This window comes from Procambarus clarkii, chromosome 94 (genome assembly GCF_040958095.1).
Source record: "Procambarus clarkii isolate CNS0578487 chromosome 94, FALCON_Pclarkii_2.0, whole genome shotgun sequence".
NCBI classification, from domain to species: Eukaryota; Metazoa; Arthropoda; class Malacostraca; order Decapoda; family Cambaridae; genus Procambarus; species Procambarus clarkii.
In genome coordinates, this window is record NC_091243.1 from 4,883,900 (window position 1) to 4,902,561 (window position 18,662).

The 18,662-nt window shown below is 52.4% G+C and overlaps 2 protein-coding genes across 2 annotated transcripts; both read right to left on the reverse strand.

The window, feature by feature from the left end:
* Positions 1-13,046: 13,046 nt before the first annotated feature.
* Positions 13,047-14,030, reverse strand: LOC138359972 (uncharacterized). The gene has a single exon (XM_069319849.1). The coding sequence runs from the start codon at positions 14,028-14,030 to the stop codon at positions 13,047-13,049; it is 984 nt and encodes a 327-aa protein (XP_069175950.1).
* A 2,673-nt stretch (positions 14,031-16,703) lies between these two features.
* On the reverse strand, positions 16,704-18,245 carry LOC138359973 (uncharacterized). The gene has a single exon (XM_069319850.1). The coding sequence runs from the start codon at positions 18,243-18,245 to the stop codon at positions 16,704-16,706; it is 1,542 nt and encodes a 513-aa protein (XP_069175951.1).
* Between the last annotated feature and the right edge of the window lie 417 nt (positions 18,246-18,662).

Sequence of the window (18,662 nt, forward strand, 5' to 3'; positions counted from 1 at the left end):
CCTGCAACCTGTCCTCCTGCAACCTGTCCTCCTGCAACCTGTCCTCCTGCAACCTGTCCTCCTGCAACCTGTCCTCCTACAACCTGTCCTCCTGCATCCTGTCCTCCTACAACCTGTCCTCCTACAACCTGTATTCCTACAACCTGTCCTCCTACAACCTGTCCTCCTACAACCTGTCCTCCTACAACCTGTCCTCCTACAACCTGTCCTCCTACAACCTGTTCTCCTGCAACCTGTCATCCTACAACCTGTCCTCCTACAACCTGTCCTCCTACAACCTGTCCTCCTACAACCTGTCCTCCTACAACCTGTCCTCCTCCAACCTGTCCTCCTACAACCTGTCCTGCAACCTGTCCTCCTGCAACCTGTCCTCCTGCAACCTGTCCTCCTGCAACCTGTCCTCCTAAAACCTGTATTCCTACAACCTGTCCTCCTGCAACCTGTCCTCCTGCGACCTGTATTCCTACAACCTGTCCTCCTACAACCTGTCCTCCTACAACCTGTATTCCTGCAACCTATCCTCCTCCAACCTGTCCTCCTACAACCTGTCCTTCTACAACCTGTCCTCCTGCAACCTGTCAACCTGCAACCGGTCAACCTGCAACCTGTCCTCCTGACATGACCAAAGTTTTAAATAAAAAATACATAGCCTCGTAAATACAATGTGTGTGTATTTACGAGGCGAAGCTGACCAGACACGAGTAAGGGAAAGCGGGTACAGACGAGCTCTTCCTTGCCTGTAACGGTGTTCAGTCTCTCTGTAACCTCGTTAAAGTATTTTGTACAAAGAATACAGAAGAAGTAGCTAAGGCACTCTTGAAATGTCTATGTAGGTTACAGAAGGTTCGAAATGTCACGGTAAATTCGGGTATGTACACAAATCCACATGGGCCGCGATGAGGGTTCGAATCTACGTTCGAGAGGATCCCTGACGCGCCTTATATATAAGATAGACGTATTGTGTTGCTTAAGATTATTTTTTTCTGTATGCGTTTGCGTCTCGGTGTTGCCTCATGACTCAAACAATGCCTTGAGTGTTGCTTCATGATTCAGACACCGTCTTGGTTGGCGTCGAACACCGTCCTGGTGGGCGTCGAACACCTCAGCAGCAGCAGCAGCAGCAACAGCAACAGCAGCCAGCAGCCCTCTCTTCGGTGGCTACCCCAGCAGTGTGTCTGCTGCCGCTGGCAGCCCTGGCGCAGGAGGGGGCGCCAGCAGGTGAGGAAGGAACCCGCTGTGGGCGGAGCCTCGGCATGACGTCATGGCCACGTCACTAACACGTCACCGCGTCAGAAGCCTCGCCAGAATCAAATCAGCTGTTACCCATGATTCTTGCTTGGATAAACACCTTTTCGCTGTGTAGACAACAGTATATTGTGTTCAAAAGAGAGAACACCCGCAATTCAAAATATATGAGCGTACCCGAGTCGCGAAATAATCGCAGGTGTGTTCGGACGCCAGGTGACCAGCGCGAAAATCTCCGTTAGCAGTGCCACCCGCGCCATATTTATGCGCTTAACATATCTCTTTTTCCTCTCTCTGATGCCTCTTACTTCTCCGTTCCAACACAAGCTACACCTTACCGAGGACATATGACAGCGTGACATGGTGTGCTTGACTGCCATACGCAGCGCTGGAGGTGGGAACCGTGGTGTCAAGGCGCCAACTCCTGCCCGCTATAGTTTAGCCAAGTATTACCAGCCGCCTCCGGACGCAAGGCCTCTTGACAGTCGCCAGCTGAGGCCGAAAGTGAAGTCAGAATATTAAACCAGTGTGTGAAAAAACTAAACTTTAAATACGTGGCATTCGGTTCACTGAATAATATATATATTCACCAAGAGCGGAGAGAGAGAGAGAGACACACACACACAGTGAGCCAACGTCGAAGGATCTGGAGAACTGGAGAAACATTTTTATGTTTTGAGAGAAACTTTTGTGTTTCTGGCTGTGTTGTGGAGCCGCGCTACCTCCCAGGTGAGCAACACCTCCTACCCAATCTTACCATGACCTTGTGGCTACAGCAGTCTGGCCCATCTGATCTAAGATAACACCTAAATCAATACACAATCTTCTGTTGATTAACGGTTGAGAGGCGGGACCAAAGAGCCAGAGCTCAACCCCCGCAAGCACAGTTGGGTGAGTACAGGTATCTCGCTTGCACTGTACTCTACGCTGACACAGCCTATAGTGTGGTCACCGTGGGAGGAAACAGTGAAGTGCTTAATTGCTTAATTGCTTAATTGCACACTACAGTAGTTTCTTTATCAGCTATCTCACCCTGTCAGAGTAAAAGAGACAAATGTATGTGAATGCATGTGTGTGTATATATGTATATATACACACCGGTCCGGTCGTGATGGTCAAGTGGATTAAGGCGTCTTGTACATACCAGTTGCGTGGCTCCTGGGAGTATGGGTTCGAGTCACTTCTGGGGTGTGAGTTTTCAGTTGCATATTGTCCTGGGGACCATTCAGGCTTGTTCGCATATGTATGTATATGTATGTGTGTGTATGTATATGTATGGGTATAAAGTATATATGGAAGCTGATCAGAATTATATTTCACCTTTGTGAATGCACATTAATGACGCTATGTAAAAGACACATCAAACACTTTATGTAGGGCATATGTAAATCTGTGTATCTATGTATTTACGTATGTAGGTTAGCTTAGCATTTTAAAAGCACCGAATCACCTTCTGTGGTTGAGTGTTCAATAAACCCTTGAACTATATGTTTAACACTTCTCTAACTCTGTCCATGGAGGACAGAAGAAAATGTATATATGCTGGTTAGCATTGTAAATGTCTGGCCACGTCTGTGGTAGAAAATAATAATAATAATAATTAAAAAATAAAGTGCCAGGAGGGTACTGGGAGACCATTAGACCCCGGGGTCTAATGTTGCACTCAAAGACACACATTTGTAGGCACACAAAGTTTTCCTGGAGAGATCTTTGTCGTGTAGGGAGGAAACTGGTAGGGGTCCAGTGTAGCAGGTGGTGCTGGTGGGGGTGCTGGTGGGGGCGTGGTGGTGCTGGTGGGGGCGTGGTGGTGCTGGTGAGGGCGTGGTGGTGCTGGTGAGGGCGTGGTGGTGCTGGTGAGGGCGTGGTGGTGCTGGTGAGGGCGTAGTGGTGTTGGTGAGGGCGTAGTGGTGTTGGTGAGGGCGTAGTGGTGTTGGTGAGGGCGTAGTGGTGCTGGTGAGGGCGTGGTGGTGCTGGTGAGAGCGTGGTGGTGCTGGTGAGGGCGTGGTGGTGCTGGTGGGGGCGTGGTGGTGCTGGTGAGGGCGTGGTGGTGCTGGTGAGGGCGTGGTGGTGCTGGTGGGGGTGCTGGTGGTGCTGGTGGGGGCGTGGTGGTGCTGGTGAGGGCGTGGTGGTGCTGGTGGGGGCGTGGTGGTGCTGGTGGGGGCGTGGTGGTGCTGGTGAGGGCGTGGTGGTGCTGGTGAGGGCGTGGTGGTGCTGGTGGGGGCGCTGGTGGTGCTGGTGGGGGCGTGGTGGTGCTGGTGAGGGCGTGGTGGTGCTGGTGGGGGCGTGGTGGTGCTGGTGGGGGCGTGGTGGTGCTGGTGGGAGCGTGGGGGTTCTGGTCGGGGTGGTAGTGAGGGCGTGGGGGTGATGGTGATAGTGAGGGCGTAGGGTGCTGATGGGGGCGTAGGGGTGCTGGTGGGGGCGTGGGAGCCCGAGTGAGGGGCTGCAATGGGTAGGGACGCGCGTTCTAAGAACATTACAGTCACACCCTGGAGTGGGGGGCGGGGGGTCACGCTGGAGGTGACCCAGCCGGAAATAGCTAAGATGTCGCTCACCCGCACAGCCCCTTGAGGTCACAAAACAACCCCATCCCCCCCCAATACAACCCCCCCCCCCCCCCTTCCCCATCTTCTACACCTCCTCAGTTCGGACCTTAAACATTTCAAGGAATATATCAAAGCTGTAAGGCAATTCGGGTCAAACAACTGATGATACAGTATCGCAATATGGTGCAAGGATGGTGCAACGGGCCGGCGTGCGCGGTGCCTCAGGAAACTCACTTGCTTCCTCTTCCATTTCTAGTTCTTTATTCTCGGGAAGAACGTGAGTTTATGTGCGTTATAATATTTAACTCCTTCCTTATATTAACTCCAGTCTGGAACATGTTTCCTTAGTCAGACTTTTGGCTGGATTAGATGGATGAGGGGGGTAGATAGATGAGGGGGTAGATGAATAGTCATCGGGTAGATGGGTGGCCATGGGGTTGATGAAGAGGCCCAAGGGTAGATTCTTCAAGGGTGGTGTGGGCTGGGGAAATATTCTTCAGGGGTTACCTTACCTTGAGGTGATTCCGGGGCTCAGCGACCCCATGGCCCGGTCGTCGACCAGGCCTCCTCGTTGCTGGACTGATCAACCAGGCTGTAGGACGCGGCTGCTCGCAGCCTGACGTATGAGTCACAGCCTGATTGATCAGGTATCCTTTGGAGATGTTTGTCAAGTTCTCTCTTGAACACTGTGAGGGGTTTGCCAGTTATGCCCCTTATGTGTAGTGGAAGCGTGTTGAACAGTCTCGGGCCTCTGATGTTGATAGAGTTCTCTCTCAGAGTACCAGTTGCACCTCTGCTTTTCAACGGGGGTATTCTGCACATCCTGCCATGTCTTCTGGTCTCATGTGATGTTATTTCTGTGTGCAGGTTTGGGACCAGCCCCTCTACTATTTTCCACATGTAAATTATTATGTATCTCTCCCGCCTGCGCTCAAGGGAGTACAGATTTAGGCTCTTTAGTCGGTCCCAGTAGTTTAGATGTTTTACTGAGTGGATTCTAGCAGTAAAGGATCTCTGCACGCTCTCCAGGTCAGCAATTTCTGAAGCTTTGAAAGGGGCTGTCATTGTGCAGCAGTACTCCACTCTAGAGAGCACAAGCGTTTTGAAAAGTATCATCATCGGTACAGCATCTCTAGTGTGAAAAGTTCTTGTTATCCAACCTGTCATTTTTCTTGCAGTTGTGACGGCTACTTTATTGTGTTCTTTAAAGGTAAGGTCTTCCGACATGAGTACACCCAGATCCTTTACATTGCCTTTTCGTTCTATGTTATGATTTGCCTGAGTTTTGTACGTGGTTTCCGTTTTTATATTTTAATATTTTCCATAGCGCATGAGCTGGAACTTATCTTCGTTAAACACCATATTATTTTCTGTAGCCATAAAGACCTGATCTACATCTGATTGGAGGTTTGCCGTGTCCTCTATGTTGCCTACTCTCATGAAGATCCTAGTGTCATCTGCAAAGGATGATACAGTGCTATAGGTTGTGTTCTTGTCTATGTCCGATATGAGAATGAAAAAAAGTACTGGAGTAAGCACAGTATCCTGGGGGACTGAGCTCTTCACGGTTGATGGGCTGGATTTTATTTTGTTGACTATTACACATTGGGTTCTGTTAATCAGGAAATTATAGATCCATCTGCCTATTTTTCCGGTAACTCCTTTTGAACGCATTTTATGTGCAATAACACCATGGTCACATTTATCAAAGGCTTTTGCGATATCTGTGTAAATTACACCAGCGTTTTGTTTGTCTTCCATAGCATCTAATGCCATATCATAGTGGTCCAGCAACTGTGACAGGCAAGAGCGCCCTGTTCTGAAACCATGTTGTCTGGGGTTATGGAGATGCTGTGATTCCGTGTATTTTGTGATCTTACTTCTTAGCACTCTCTCAAAGATTTTTATGATGTGCGATGTTAGTGCTATCGGTCTGTAATTTTTTGCCTCTGCCTTATTTCCTCCTTTATGGAGTGGTGCTATCTCTGCTGTTTTAATATATCAGAAATAACGCCAGTATCTAGGCTTTGTCTCCACAGAATGTGAAGGGCCTGCGATAGTGGTTTTTTAAAGTTCTTGATGAATATGGAGTTCCTAGAATCCGGGCCTGGTGCAGAATACATAGGCATACTGTTTATGGCTTCTTTAAAATCCAGTGGGGATAGGGCGACGTCTGATATATGATTTGATGTTGGTATCATATCCATGAAAAAATTAATTTGGGTTATCAATCGTTAGTGTATACTGCTTCCTCAGTAACTCGCTCATTTCTTTGTTGTCATCGGTGAAAGTTCCATCTCCCTTTCGCAGGGGCCCGATACTAGATGTGGTTTTTGATCTTGATTTTGCATAGGAGAAAAAATATTTCGGATTTCTCTCTATTTCACTGATGGCTTTTTGCTCTCTTTGCCTCTCCTGGGTTTTGTATGATTCTTGTAGCTTGAGTTCAATTGTTTCATTTCTCTACCTAACCTTCTTCGCCGTTCTTGAGATAGGGTGCGACTCTCAAGTTGTTCCGCGATTCGTTTTCTTCGCCTATATAGGGAACGACGTTCCCATTCCAATCTCACCATCTGGTCACCACTTGGTCCGGGAGACATCTCCCGTCACGCAGGGTGCAGTCGCGCCTCCACAGATCTCCAGTATCAGCTCTTGATACTGGTAATGGCTCAAAAGGGCCACCACTTACGGGCTATTCATGCCCGTGCCACCTTTTGGGTGGCTTCATCTTCATCTTCATCATCATTCCAATCTGTATCTCTTCCTCTTTTGTCTTAGGGGTATGCGGTTTGAACATATTTCTAGTGCTACTGAGTTTATTTTTTCCAGGCACTGATTCAGGTTTTCATTTTCTAGCTGTATTTCCCAGTTTATTTCTGTGAAGTCCTGGTTTATTTCCTCCCAGTTTATCTGTTTATTATTGAAGTTCAATTTGCTGAAATCTCCTCCACCGGGAAGCGGGACTGGTTTTGAAGATCAATTCCGCATGCTTGTCAGAACTTCAATTAAGTTGTGATCTGAGTAACAGATAGAATAGAATTCCCGGGCTGGGGAATTATTCTTCAGGGGTAGTGTGGGCTGGGGGCTCCCACGGGCCCTCATAACGCTCCCACGAGCCCTCATAACGCTCCCACGGGCCCTCAGAAGGCTCCTCCACGCGCGTGAGGTGCGTGAGGGAGAGCGTGCAGACGGCCTCACGAAAGACAAATGAGGCTTGTATTGTCGGGTTGTTGGGGCGTCACAGACATACTTTCCCACGGTGTTGCTGTGGTGGGGGTGTTGCTGTGGTGGTCGGTGTTGCTGTGGTGGTCGGTGTTGCTGTGGTGGTCGGTGTTGCTGTGGTGGTCGGTGTTGCTGTGGTGGTCGGTGTTGCTGTGGTGGTCGGTGTTGCTGTGGTGGTCGGTGTTGCTGTGGTGGTCGGTGTTGCTGTGGTGGTCGGTGTTGCTGTGGTGGTCGGTGTTGCTGTGGTGGTCGGTGTTGCTGTGGTGGTCGGTGTTGCTGTGGTGGTCGGTGTTGCTGTGGTGGTCGGTGTTGCTGTGGTGGTCGGTGTTGCTGTGGTAGTCGGTGTTGCTGTGGTAGTCGGTGTTGCTGTGGTGGGCGGTGTTGCTGTGGTGGGTGGGGGGGGGAGCTTGAACGCCTGTTACCTGTGTGGGTTCACCTTTCTTCACGAGAAGCCAGATGTCTTAAGACATCCGAATGGAAGAATGCGCAAGATTCTCCGTTGTTATATCCCCTTCGTCTGGGAGGCCTTGGTGGGGAGGTGGTAACTGGTAGTAACGACTTGTAACGATTGGTTGTTACCGTTTGTCCTTTGTGATAGGTCGCTTGCTGGCCGTCTTGACAGCTGAGCGCTACTTAACCCTTGACAGCTCGCTGCTGTCTGTCCTAGTTACAGTCACGCTGAGAGGCTCTTTGCTCACGCAGTGAGTGTGAGAGCGTGAGTGAGTGTGAGTGCCAAGGCCGCCCTGAGATAACGTGCCGAACCAAGAGTGCGCCTCTACACCAAGTGTGTGTGTGGGTGTCCAGTGGTGTTAACAGCACATGAGAACTCACACAAAATACAAAGGAACTGCTCATTGATGACAGTTCTTATGGTAGCCGGCAAGGTCCGGCCTCGCATATGCCGCTGATGATATCCTCCTTAATAGTACGTGGCATTTTGAACCCCGGCCCCCTGCTGCCTCTGTCGAACCCCGGCGTCCTGCTGCCTATGTCGAACCCCGGCGTCCTGCTGCCTATGTCGAACCCCGGCCTACTGCTGCCTATGTCGAACCCCGGCCTCCTGCTGCCTATGTCGAACCCCGGCCTCCTGCTGCCTATGTCGAACTCTGGCCTCCTGCTTCCTATGTCGAACCCCGGCCCCCTGCTGCCTATGTCGAACCCTGGCCTCCTGCTGCCTATGTCGAATCCTGGCCTCCTGCTGCCTATGTCGAATCCTGGCCTCCTGCTGCCTATGTCGAACCCCGGCCCCCTGCTGCCTATGTCGAACCCCGGCCTCCTGCTGCCTATGTCGAACCCCGGCCCCCTGCTGCCTATGTCGAATCCCGGCCCCCTGCTGCCTATGTCGAACCTCGGCCTCCTGCTGCCTATGTCGAACCCTGGCCCCCTGCTGCCTCTGTCGAACCCCGGCCCCCTGCTGCCTCTGTCGAACCCCGGCCCCCTGCTGCCTCTGTCGAACCCCGGCCCCCTGCTGCCTATGTCGAACCCCGGCCCCCTGCTGCCTATGTCGAACCCCGGCCCCCTGCTGCCTATGTCGAACCCCGGCCTCCTGCTTCCAGGTCCTCTTCAGGAAATAGGACCTGACAAATGCTAGCGTCTCTATGTATTCAGCTAGTAGCCAGTGTTGGGGTGTGTGGGGGGGGGAGGTTACCAGTGTTGGGGGGGTTAAGGGGTATATGATACTGTAGGTGACGTCGTCACGAGAGCCTGTTGTTGTCACGCGTCACAAGACGTCTTGAGACAGTCGTCACAGTCTTCATATAACGTAACCCAACTTAATTTCAACGTAACACCCACGTAACATAATTACATTCAGACAGCTTCATTAAGTAACAACTATATTAGGTTGTTTACCTTCCCTTCGGCCCAGTTTATTATTAAGTCTCGCTGGTTGATGACAGTCTGTTCCTTCAGCTGGTTAGTGCTGGCAGTTGGCAGACATGAGCAGCCTTGGAGCCTTTTTTTCTCTAAGGCATCTACCATTGTCTGTCATGTCACCAGCTGTGACACGTGGGGTTATCTTGAGGTTATCTTGAGATGATTTCGGGGCTTAGCGTCCCCGCGGCCCGGTCCTCGACCAGGCCTCCACCCCCAGGAAGCAGCCCGTAGCAGCTGTCTAACTCCCAGGAACCTATTTACTGCTAGGTAACAGGGGCATCACGGTGAAAGAAACATTTTGCCCATTTGTTTCCTCCTCCACCGGGGATCGAACCCGGAACCTCAGGACTACGAATCCGAAGCGCTGTCCACTCAGCTGTCATTTCCCACCATTTATCCTGTGGCAGTTTGGCTGTGTAATCGCTTGATATAATTGACGAAAGACCTTGAGTTATTAAGGCTTCAAACAAGCTTTGAATACTTCAGATTAATATTAATAATTATAATTATTAATTAATTATAATTAATAATAAACTATTAATAAATAATACCCATTTAACACACACACAAAACATGTTGGGGGTAGAAATAGCTTAAGCTATTCTATCCCTTTACCTGGTTACCTGGTTGATACCTGGTTGATACCTGGTTGATACCTGGTTGATACCTGGTTGATGGGGTTCTGGGAGTTCTTCTACTCCCCAAGCCCGGCCCGAGGCCAGGCTCGACTTGTGAGAGTTTGGTCCACCAGGCTGTTGCTTGGAGCGGCCCGCAGGCCCACATACCCACCACAGCCCGGTTGGTCCGGCACTCCTTGGAGGAATAAATCTAGTTTTCCTTTGAGATGTATTACTTTCTTGTCTCAATAAACATACTTGAACTTGAAAAAATGTTTTGCCTTATATTACGATGTATTTATTTAGGGTCTACAATAAGGATTGTAGGTCGTGGTTGTTACTGCAAAGATACAGTAGGTGGGTGACACGTGAGTACGTGTCACCTAATTAGGGGAGTACTTGCACTCGGGAGGGGTTATTGCTGACGTCACCACATGAGTACTCTTCCTGTTGTGTGACGTCACGCCAATAGAACACCCACCGGGGGGGAGGGGTAGAAATGACGTCGTGAAGTAGCCTTCTCAAGGCCGTCTGTGTTGACCAGCGGGGCCCTGGCTGGCTGGCTGGCTGGCCTGGCTGGGCTGGGCTGGCTGGCTGGCTGGCTGGCTGGCTGGCCTGGCTGGCCTGGCTGGCCTGGCTGGCTGGCCTGGCTGGGCTGGCTGGCTGGCTGGCCTGGCTGGCTGGCTGGCTGGCTGGCTGGCTGGCTGGCTGGCCAGCTTGAGGCCTGAAGCCAAAAGCCTGGCTTGGCCTGGCTTCTTATCTTGAGATGATTTTGGGGCTTTAGTGTCCCCGCGGCCCGGTCCTCGACCAGGCCTCCACCTCCAGGAAGCAGCCCGTGACAGCTGACTTACACCCAGGTACCTATTTTACTGCAAGGTAACAGGGGCATAGGGTGAAAGAAATTATGCCCATCGTTTCTCGCCGGCGCCTGGGATCGAACCGGGGACCACAGGATCACAAGTCCAGCGTGCTGTCCGCTCGGCCGACCGGCCGTAGCCACTACGTCGCCCACTGTCACAAACCAGGTGATTCAGTCAGTGGTAACAAGACGACTACAATCACAACTACACCTCAAAATCCACTTTGGTCCACCTAGGCTTAGTGTCCCCCCGACCGGGCCGCGGGGACACTAAGCCCCGGAAGCACCTCAAGGTAACCTCAAGGTAACCTATGCTAGGTACCAGGTATAGAGAGAGATCTTCTAACACGCTATAATTGCTTGCTGCTATTAAACTATTAAACACGTGTTACCACCAACTACCATGAACCATGTAATAGTAGATGGACGGGACATGGGAGGAACCACCCATTAACGGGTACAAGTGACAGGCTGAACAACCCAGCGGGTTTTCTTCCTATTGGGGAGTGTTGTACATGCTGCTATGGCGGTGTGTCCACTCACAGGATGAGTGGCGCTGCCCAATACTGTCACTATGGCGGTGTGTTCACTCACAAGATGAGTGGCGCTGCCCAATACTGTCACTATGGCGGTGTGTCCACTCACAGGATGAGTGTCGCTGTCCAATACTGTCACTATGGCGGTGTGTCCACTCACAGGATGAGTGGCGCTGCCCAATACTGTCACTATGGCGGTGTGTCCACTCACAGGATGAGTGACGCTGTCCAATACTGTCACTATGGCGGTGTGTCCACTCACAGGATGAGTGGCGCTGCCCAATACTGTCACTATGGCGGTGTGTCCACTCACAGGCTGAGTGGCGCTGCCCAATACTGTCACTATGGCGATGTGTCCACTCACAGGATGAGTGGCGTTGCCCAATAAACTCGCCCCTTGGGGCAAAATTTAAAAAAATTAAATTGAATCACCTATCAACGTAGAGTAGACCGCTAATAAAATAGGATTGGTTCTACGAGAGAATCGTCATTCGTGCTGGTGGAACACGAAGAGCTGTCGCCCAGGAGACCAGAAGTCTCCAGGAAGAAGATCAAGATCTAGAGACCAGTAGAACCAACGTAGAACAGACAGGACCCTTGATTTGACCGTCAGCTGTAACAGCGTGGATCTGGACAGGTGAACCAGGAGGCCAGGACAGGTGAACCAGATGGCCTGGTCAGAGACCGGGCCGCGGGGACATCCTAAGAACCGTTTGAAGTTAACCTCTCAGGGTAAAGAAAGGCAACAGGAACCAACCTCACTCACTAGGAACCATGAGAAGTCATAAACAAATCACCATTACCTATAAAGAGAAGACAAAGTACCAGAATTAAGCCAGCAAGGTCAGGTATGACAAGGAACCATACTACATATGGTCCTACTACATATACATAATACATACCATACTACATGGAGACTAGGAAGACAGTGGAAACTAAATATACAAGAAGCAATCGGAGCTCAAGAGGACATTTCAAAATTTAAATTTAAATTTCAAAGGACAAGGGGTAACAAAGGCGACCCACGAACTGGAGGTGGCCAGGACCCATGACGGGCCCATGACAACCTTCTGAGGAGGAACCGCATCTCTGGCGACGATTAGGGGTAATGAGAAACAAAGGAAAATCGCCCCCGCAGATGAGGGAATGAGATCTACGGACACCGATAAGAGAGCCAGGCGTGAGAAAGAGAGGATAAGATAAGCCGTTCGTGTTGAGAGGGAACCACAGGGGGGATAATTAAGGTGCACGAGGAGAACCAGGGGGTTGTTAGGAGAACCGGTGAAGGGAAATGAGGATGATGCAGGCGGTGGAAGGCTCGCCCGGTCATGGCGGCAGGACGCGCCAAGGCCGCCGGCGGGAACAACGACCGCGGCGGTGTTGCCGCTGTAGGCGCCGCCTCATTACCCCTCCCTCGGGTCCTCCCTTCAAGGTAGCTTACACCTAACTTCATCTTCTTTCCTTCAAGTTTTTTTTTTACCCAATCGGCTAATTACACTAAGTTGTCAATTGAGCTAGTGGCTGGGGAGAAATTAAAAAGCCATTTGTTGGAGAGGTTGGCAGCGGCCAGGTCGGGTATGCAGGGGCAGCCGCCGCCCACTCCATCTCCGTCCTCTGCCTAGCCAGGGCGACCGTCTCGTCTCCAGGTTGTCTTCTGCAAACAGTCATCTATTGCTGTCTTCTTTGTACACTGACGGCTAGAGCTGGTATCTTTGTCATCTAATGCCTAGTTGTGCTTGCGGGGGTTGAGCTCTGGCTCTTTGCTCCCGCCTCTCAACTGTCAATCTACCGGTGTACAGATTCCTGAGCCTACTGGGCTCTATCATATCTACATTTGAAGCTGTGTATGGAGTCAGCCTCCACCACATCACTGCCTAATGCATTACATTTGTTAACTACTCTGACACTGAAAACGGTTTTCTAATATATACCATTCCTTCCCCCGTCCCATCCCAAATCCTTATCCTGATCCCTTCCAAGTGCTATATAGTCGTAATGGCTTGGCGCTTCCTCATGATATTTCTCCTCCCTTCCCTCTGTGGCTCATTTGGGTACTCAGTTTCCACCTGTGTCCCCTTGTTCGTGTACCACCCGTGTAATTGTGGGGGAGGGTGGAAGATTGTGGAAGATTGTGGGGGAGGGTGGAAGATTATGGAGGAGGGTGGAAGATTGTGGGGGAGGGTGGAAGATTGTGGAGGAGGGTGGAAGATTGTGGAGGAGGATGGAAGATTGTGAAGGAGGATGGAAGATTGTGGGGGAGGGTGGAAGATTGTGGGGGAGGGTGGAAGATTATGGAGGAGGGTGGAAGATTGTGGAGGAGGATGGAAGATTGTGGAGGAGGGTGGAAGATTGTGGAGGAGGGTGGAAGATTGTGGAGGAGGATGGAAGATTGTGGAGGAGGATGGAAGATTGTGGAGGAGGGTGGAAGATTGTGGAGGAGGATGGAAGATTGTGGGGGAGAATGGAAGATTGTGGGGGAGGGTGGAAGATTATGGAGGAGGGTGGAAGATTGTGGAGGAGGATGGAAGATTGTGAAGGAGGGTGGAAGATTGTGTGGGAGGGTGGAAGATTGTGGAGGAGGGTGGAAGATTGTGGAGGAGGGTGGAAGATTGTGGAGGAGGGTGGAAGATTGTGGAGGAGGATGGAAGATTGTGGCGGACGGTGGAAGATTGTGGAGGAGGGTAGAAGATTGTGGCGGACGGTGGAAGATTGTGGAGGAGGATGGAAGATCGTGGAGGAGGATGGAAGATTGTGGGGGAGGATTGAAGATTGTGGAGGAGGATGGAAGCTTGTGGAGGAGGATTGAAGATTGTGGAGGAGGATGGAAGATTGTGGCGGACGGTGGAAGATTGTGGAGGAGGGTAGAAGATTGTGGCGGACGGTGGAAGATTGTGGAGGAGGATGGAAGATTGTGGAGGAGGATGGAAGATTGTGGGGGAGGATTGAAGATTGTGGAGGAGGATGGAAGATTGTGGGGGAGGATTGAAGATTGTGGAGGAGGGTGGAAGATTGTGGCGGACGGTGGAAGATTGTGGGGGAGGGTGGAAGATTGTGGAGGAGAGAGGAAGATTGTGGGGGAGGGTGGAAGATTGTGTGAAGAAAGGAGAAGGTTAAACTGGACAATTGGTGTCATCAGGACATTATGGGGCGGTATTTATCCTATTATGTAGGTGACTCAGCCTCTGGTGCCCGCCGGCCTGTAGGGAGCCCTGAGTGATGGGTCAGGGTGTAGGTTGTGGGTCAGGGTGTAGGTGGTGGGTGAGGGTGTAGGTGGTGGGTGAGGGTGTAGGTGATGGGTCAGGGTGTAGGTGGTGGGTCAGGGTGTAGGTGGTGGGTCAGGGTGTAGGTGGTGGGTCAGGGTGTAGGTGGTGGGTGAGGGTGTAGGTGGTGGGTGAGGGTGTAGGTGATATGTGAGGGTGTAGGTGGTGGGTCAGGGTGTAGGTGGTGGGTCAGGGTGTAGATGGTGGGTCAGGGTGTAGGTGGTGGGTCAGGGTGTAGGTGGTGGGTCAGGGTGTAGGTGGTGGGTCAGGGTGTAGGTGGTGGGTGAGGGTGTAGGTGGTGGGTGAGGGCGTAGGTGATAGGTGGTGGGTCAGGGTGTAGGTGGTGGGTCAGGGTGTAGGTGGTGGGTCAGGGTGTAGGTGGTGGGTCAGGGTGTAGGTGGTGGGTCAGGGTGTAGGTGGTGGGTCAGGGTGTAGGTGGTGGGTGAGGGTGTAGGTGGTGGGTCAGGGTGTAGGTGATATGTGAGGGTGTAGGTGGTGGGTCAGGGTGTAGGTGGTGGGTCAGGGTGTAGATGGTGGGTCAGGGTGTAGGTGGTGGGTCAGGGTGGACCCTGGAAACACAAACCATAAATGACCCTATTTTCCGCTTGTTACTATTTGTAATAAAGTTGTTACATCTTGGCTTAACGTGTTTTTGACGTATTAGAACGTTGTTACAACGTGTTATATTGGTTCTTATAACTTGTTAAATCCTGTTCGAACGTTGTAGCAACGTCGTAGTTTCGATGTGTGTTTGGCGGGTAGGTGGTGGGTGAGGGTGTAGGTGGTGGGTCAGGGTGTAGGTGGTGGATCAGGGTGTAGGTGGTGGGTCAGGGGTGTGGGTGGTGGGTCAGGGTGTAGGCGGTGGGTGAGGGTGTAGGCGGTGGGTGAGGGTGTAGGTGGTGGGTCAGGGTGTAGGTGGTGGGTCAGGGTGTAGGTGGTGGGTCAGGGTGAAGACACACAGGATGAACACACACATAGTATACTCACCTATTTGAATCTGCAGGATCGAGCATTGACTCTTGGATCCCGCCTTTCGAGCCATCGGTTGTTTACAGCAATGACTCCTGTCCCATTTCCCTATCATACTTAATTTTAAAATTATGAATAGAATTTGCTTCCACAACCTGCTCCTTAAGTACATTCCATTTTTCCACTACTCTCACGCTAAAAGAAAACTTCCTAACATCTCTGTGACTCATCTGAGTTTCCAGCTTCCACCCATGTCCCCTCGTTCTGTTACTATTCCGTGTGAACATTTCGTCTATGTCCACTCTGTCAATTCCCCCTGAGTATTTTATACGTTCCTATCATATCCCCTTCTCCCTTCTCTTTTCTAGTGTCGTAAGGCTCAGTTCCTTCAGGCGCTCTTCATACCCCATCCCTCATAAGCTCTGGGACGAGTCTCGTTGCAAACTTCTGAACATTTTCCAGTTTTTTATGTGCTTCTTCAGATGGGGACTCCATGATGAGGCGGCATACTCTAAGACTGGCCTCACGTAGGCAGTGTAAAATGCCCTAAATGCCTCCTTACTTAGATTTCTGAATGATGGTCTAACTTTTTCCAGTGTAGAGTACGCTGCTGTCGTTATCCTATTTATATGTGCCTCAGGAGATAGATTAGGTGTTACGTCCACGCCCAGGTCTCTTTCTCGCGTCGTCACAGATAGGCAGTTCCACTTCATTGTGTACTGTCCCTTTGGTCTCCTATCCCCTAGTCCCATTTCCATAACTTTACATTTGCTCGTGTTGAACTCCAGTAACCATTCCCCTGACTATCTCTGCAACCTGTTCAAGTCCTCTTGGAGGATCCTACAATCCTCATCTGTCACAACTCTTCTCATCAACTTTGCGTCATCCGCAAACATCGACATGTAGAACTCTACTCCTGTAAACATAGTCGTTAACATGTACTAGAAATAGAATTGATCCCAGCACCGATCCTTGTGGTACTCCACTCGTTACTGTTCGCCAGTCCGACTTCTCGCCCCTTACCGTAACTCTTTGGCTCCTTCCTGTTAGGTAGTTCCTTATCCATGCTAGGACCTTTCCCCCCACCCCCGCCTGCCTCTCGAGTTTGAATAGCAGTCTCATGTTCGGCACTGTATCAAAGGCTTTTTGGCAGTCCAGAAATATGCAGTCTGCCCAACCATCTCTGTCCTGTCTTATCCTCATTATTTTTTCATAGAATTCCAAAAGGTTTGTTAGGCACGATTTCCCTGTCCATAACCCATGTTGATGTTTATTGTTTGTGGTGGTGGTGGTGTGTGTGTGTGTGTGTATTCACATAGTTGTGTTTGCGGGGGTTGAGCTCTGCTCTTTCGGCCCGCCTCTCAACTGTCAATCAACTGTTATTAAGTACTATTTTTTTTCCACACCACACACACACACCCAAGGAAGCAGCCCGTGACAGCTTACTAAGCCCCAGGTACCTATTTACTGCTAGGTAACAGGAGCATTAGGATGAAAGAAACTCTGCCCGTTGTTTCTCGCCGGCGCCCGGAATCAAACACGGGACCACAGGATCACGCGTCCAGCGTGCTGTCCGCTCAACCACCGGCGCCATAACACCACCATAACACGCACTGGCGCGTGTGTGTGTGCGTGTGGGCGAATATGCTCGTGGCGTGAACGCACGTGCGTGCGCGCGCACACTGGAACTCAAACAGATCATGGAAGGACTGCCGCAGGCCAGCGAGCCAGCCAGTATTACGTGCCCAACCACGTGGTCCTCCAGCCTGTTGTGGGGGCGCCTGGGTGACACCCTGACTACTGGCGCCAGGGGTCGGGGCGCCCTGGGTGACACCCTGACTACTGGCGCCAGGGGTCGGGGCGCCCTGGGTGACACCCTGACTACTGGCGCCAGGGGTCGGGGCGTCCTGGGTGACACCCTGACTACTGGCGCCAGGGGTCGGGGCGCCCTGGGTGACACCCTGACTACTGGCGCCAGGGGTCGGGGCGCCCTGGGTGACACCCTGACTACTGGCGCCAGGGGTCGGGGCGCCCTGGGTGACACCCTGACTACTGGCGCCAGGGGTCGGGGCGCCTTGGGTGACACCCTGACTACTGGCGCCAGGGGTCGGGGCGTCCTGGGTGACACCCTGACTACTGGCGCCAGGGGTCGGGGCGCCCTGGGTGACACCCTGACTACTGGCGCCAGGGGTCGGGGCGCCCTGGGTGACACCCTGACTACTGGCGCCAGGGGTCGGGGCGCCCTGGGTGACACCCTGACTACTGGCGCCAGGGGTCGGGGCGCCCTGGGTGACACCCTGACTACTGGCGCCAGGGGTCGGGGCGTCCTGGGTGACATCCTGACTACTGGCGCCAGGGGTCGGGGCGCCCTGGGTGACACCCTGACTACTGGCGCCAGGGGTCGGGGCGCCCTGGGTGACACCCTGACTACTGGCGCCAGGGGTCGGGGCGTCCTGGGTGACACCGTGACTACTGGCGCCAGGGGTCGGGGCGCCCTGGGTGACACCCTGACTACTGGCGCCAGGGGTCGGGGCGTCCTGGGTGACACCGTGACTACTGGCGCCAGGGGTCGGGGCGTCCTGGGTGACACCGTGACTACTGGTGCCAGGGGTCGGAGCGTCCTGGGTGACACCGTGACTACTGGCGCCAGGGGTCGGGGCGTCCTGGGTGACACCGTGACTACTGGCGCCAGGGGTCGGGGCGTCCTGGGTGACACCGTGACTACTGGTGCCAGGGGTCGGGGCGTCCTGGGTGACACCGTGACTACTGGCGCCAGGGGTCGGGGCGTCCTGGGTGACACCGTGACTACTGGTGCCAGGGGTCGGGGCGTCCTGGGTGACACCGTGACTACTGGCGCCAGGGGTCGGGGCGTCCTGGGTGACACCGTGACTACTGGCGCCAGGGGTCGGGGCGTCCTGGGTGACACCGTGACTACTGGCGCCAGGGGTCGGGGCGCCCTGGGTGACACCCCTGGGGCACAACTGGGCATGTATGGGTGGAGGGGGACCCGAGCGACTTGTGCAGCGTTGAGGAACTACACTGGAAGACTGGGGTGGTTCACATGGCGGGGTCCGGGTGAAGGAGGGGTGCTGGTGGGTCGGGGGAGGGGAGGGGGGCATTGGAGAGGGGTGTGGGGGTGAGTCCAGACGGTGCCGGGGTTGTGGTGGGGACTTGCCTCCCCGCACACGCCAGCTTCTGGGTTAACATGCCGTTGATCGTCGTGACCGCTGGCAACTCTCCGAACCTGTTGTGCTGTGCAGCTCACCACCTCCCACCCCCCCATTCCCTCCTCTACCCCCTCCCCAGTGCCCCCTTCATCTCCCCCCACCCCCCTGGCCTCCTGCACTCTACCCCCCTTCACCTTCACCTATCTTGGAGAACCTACCATGAATGTTATTAATTACAAATTAATTTTTATGATAATAGGTTTATGCCTTGTACACCACACAGTGTGTGTGTGTATATATATATATATATATATATATATATATATATATATATATATATATATATATATATATATATATATAAACAAT

Coding starts and splice junctions, on each gene's coding strand:
- LOC138359972 (XM_069319849.1), bottom strand. CDS start 14,030: ATGACACCAATTGTCCAGTTTAACCTTCTCCTTTCTTCACACAATCTT.
- LOC138359973 (XM_069319850.1), bottom strand. CDS start 18,245: ATGCCCCCCTCCCCTCCCCCGACCCACCAGCACCCCTCCTTCACCCGG.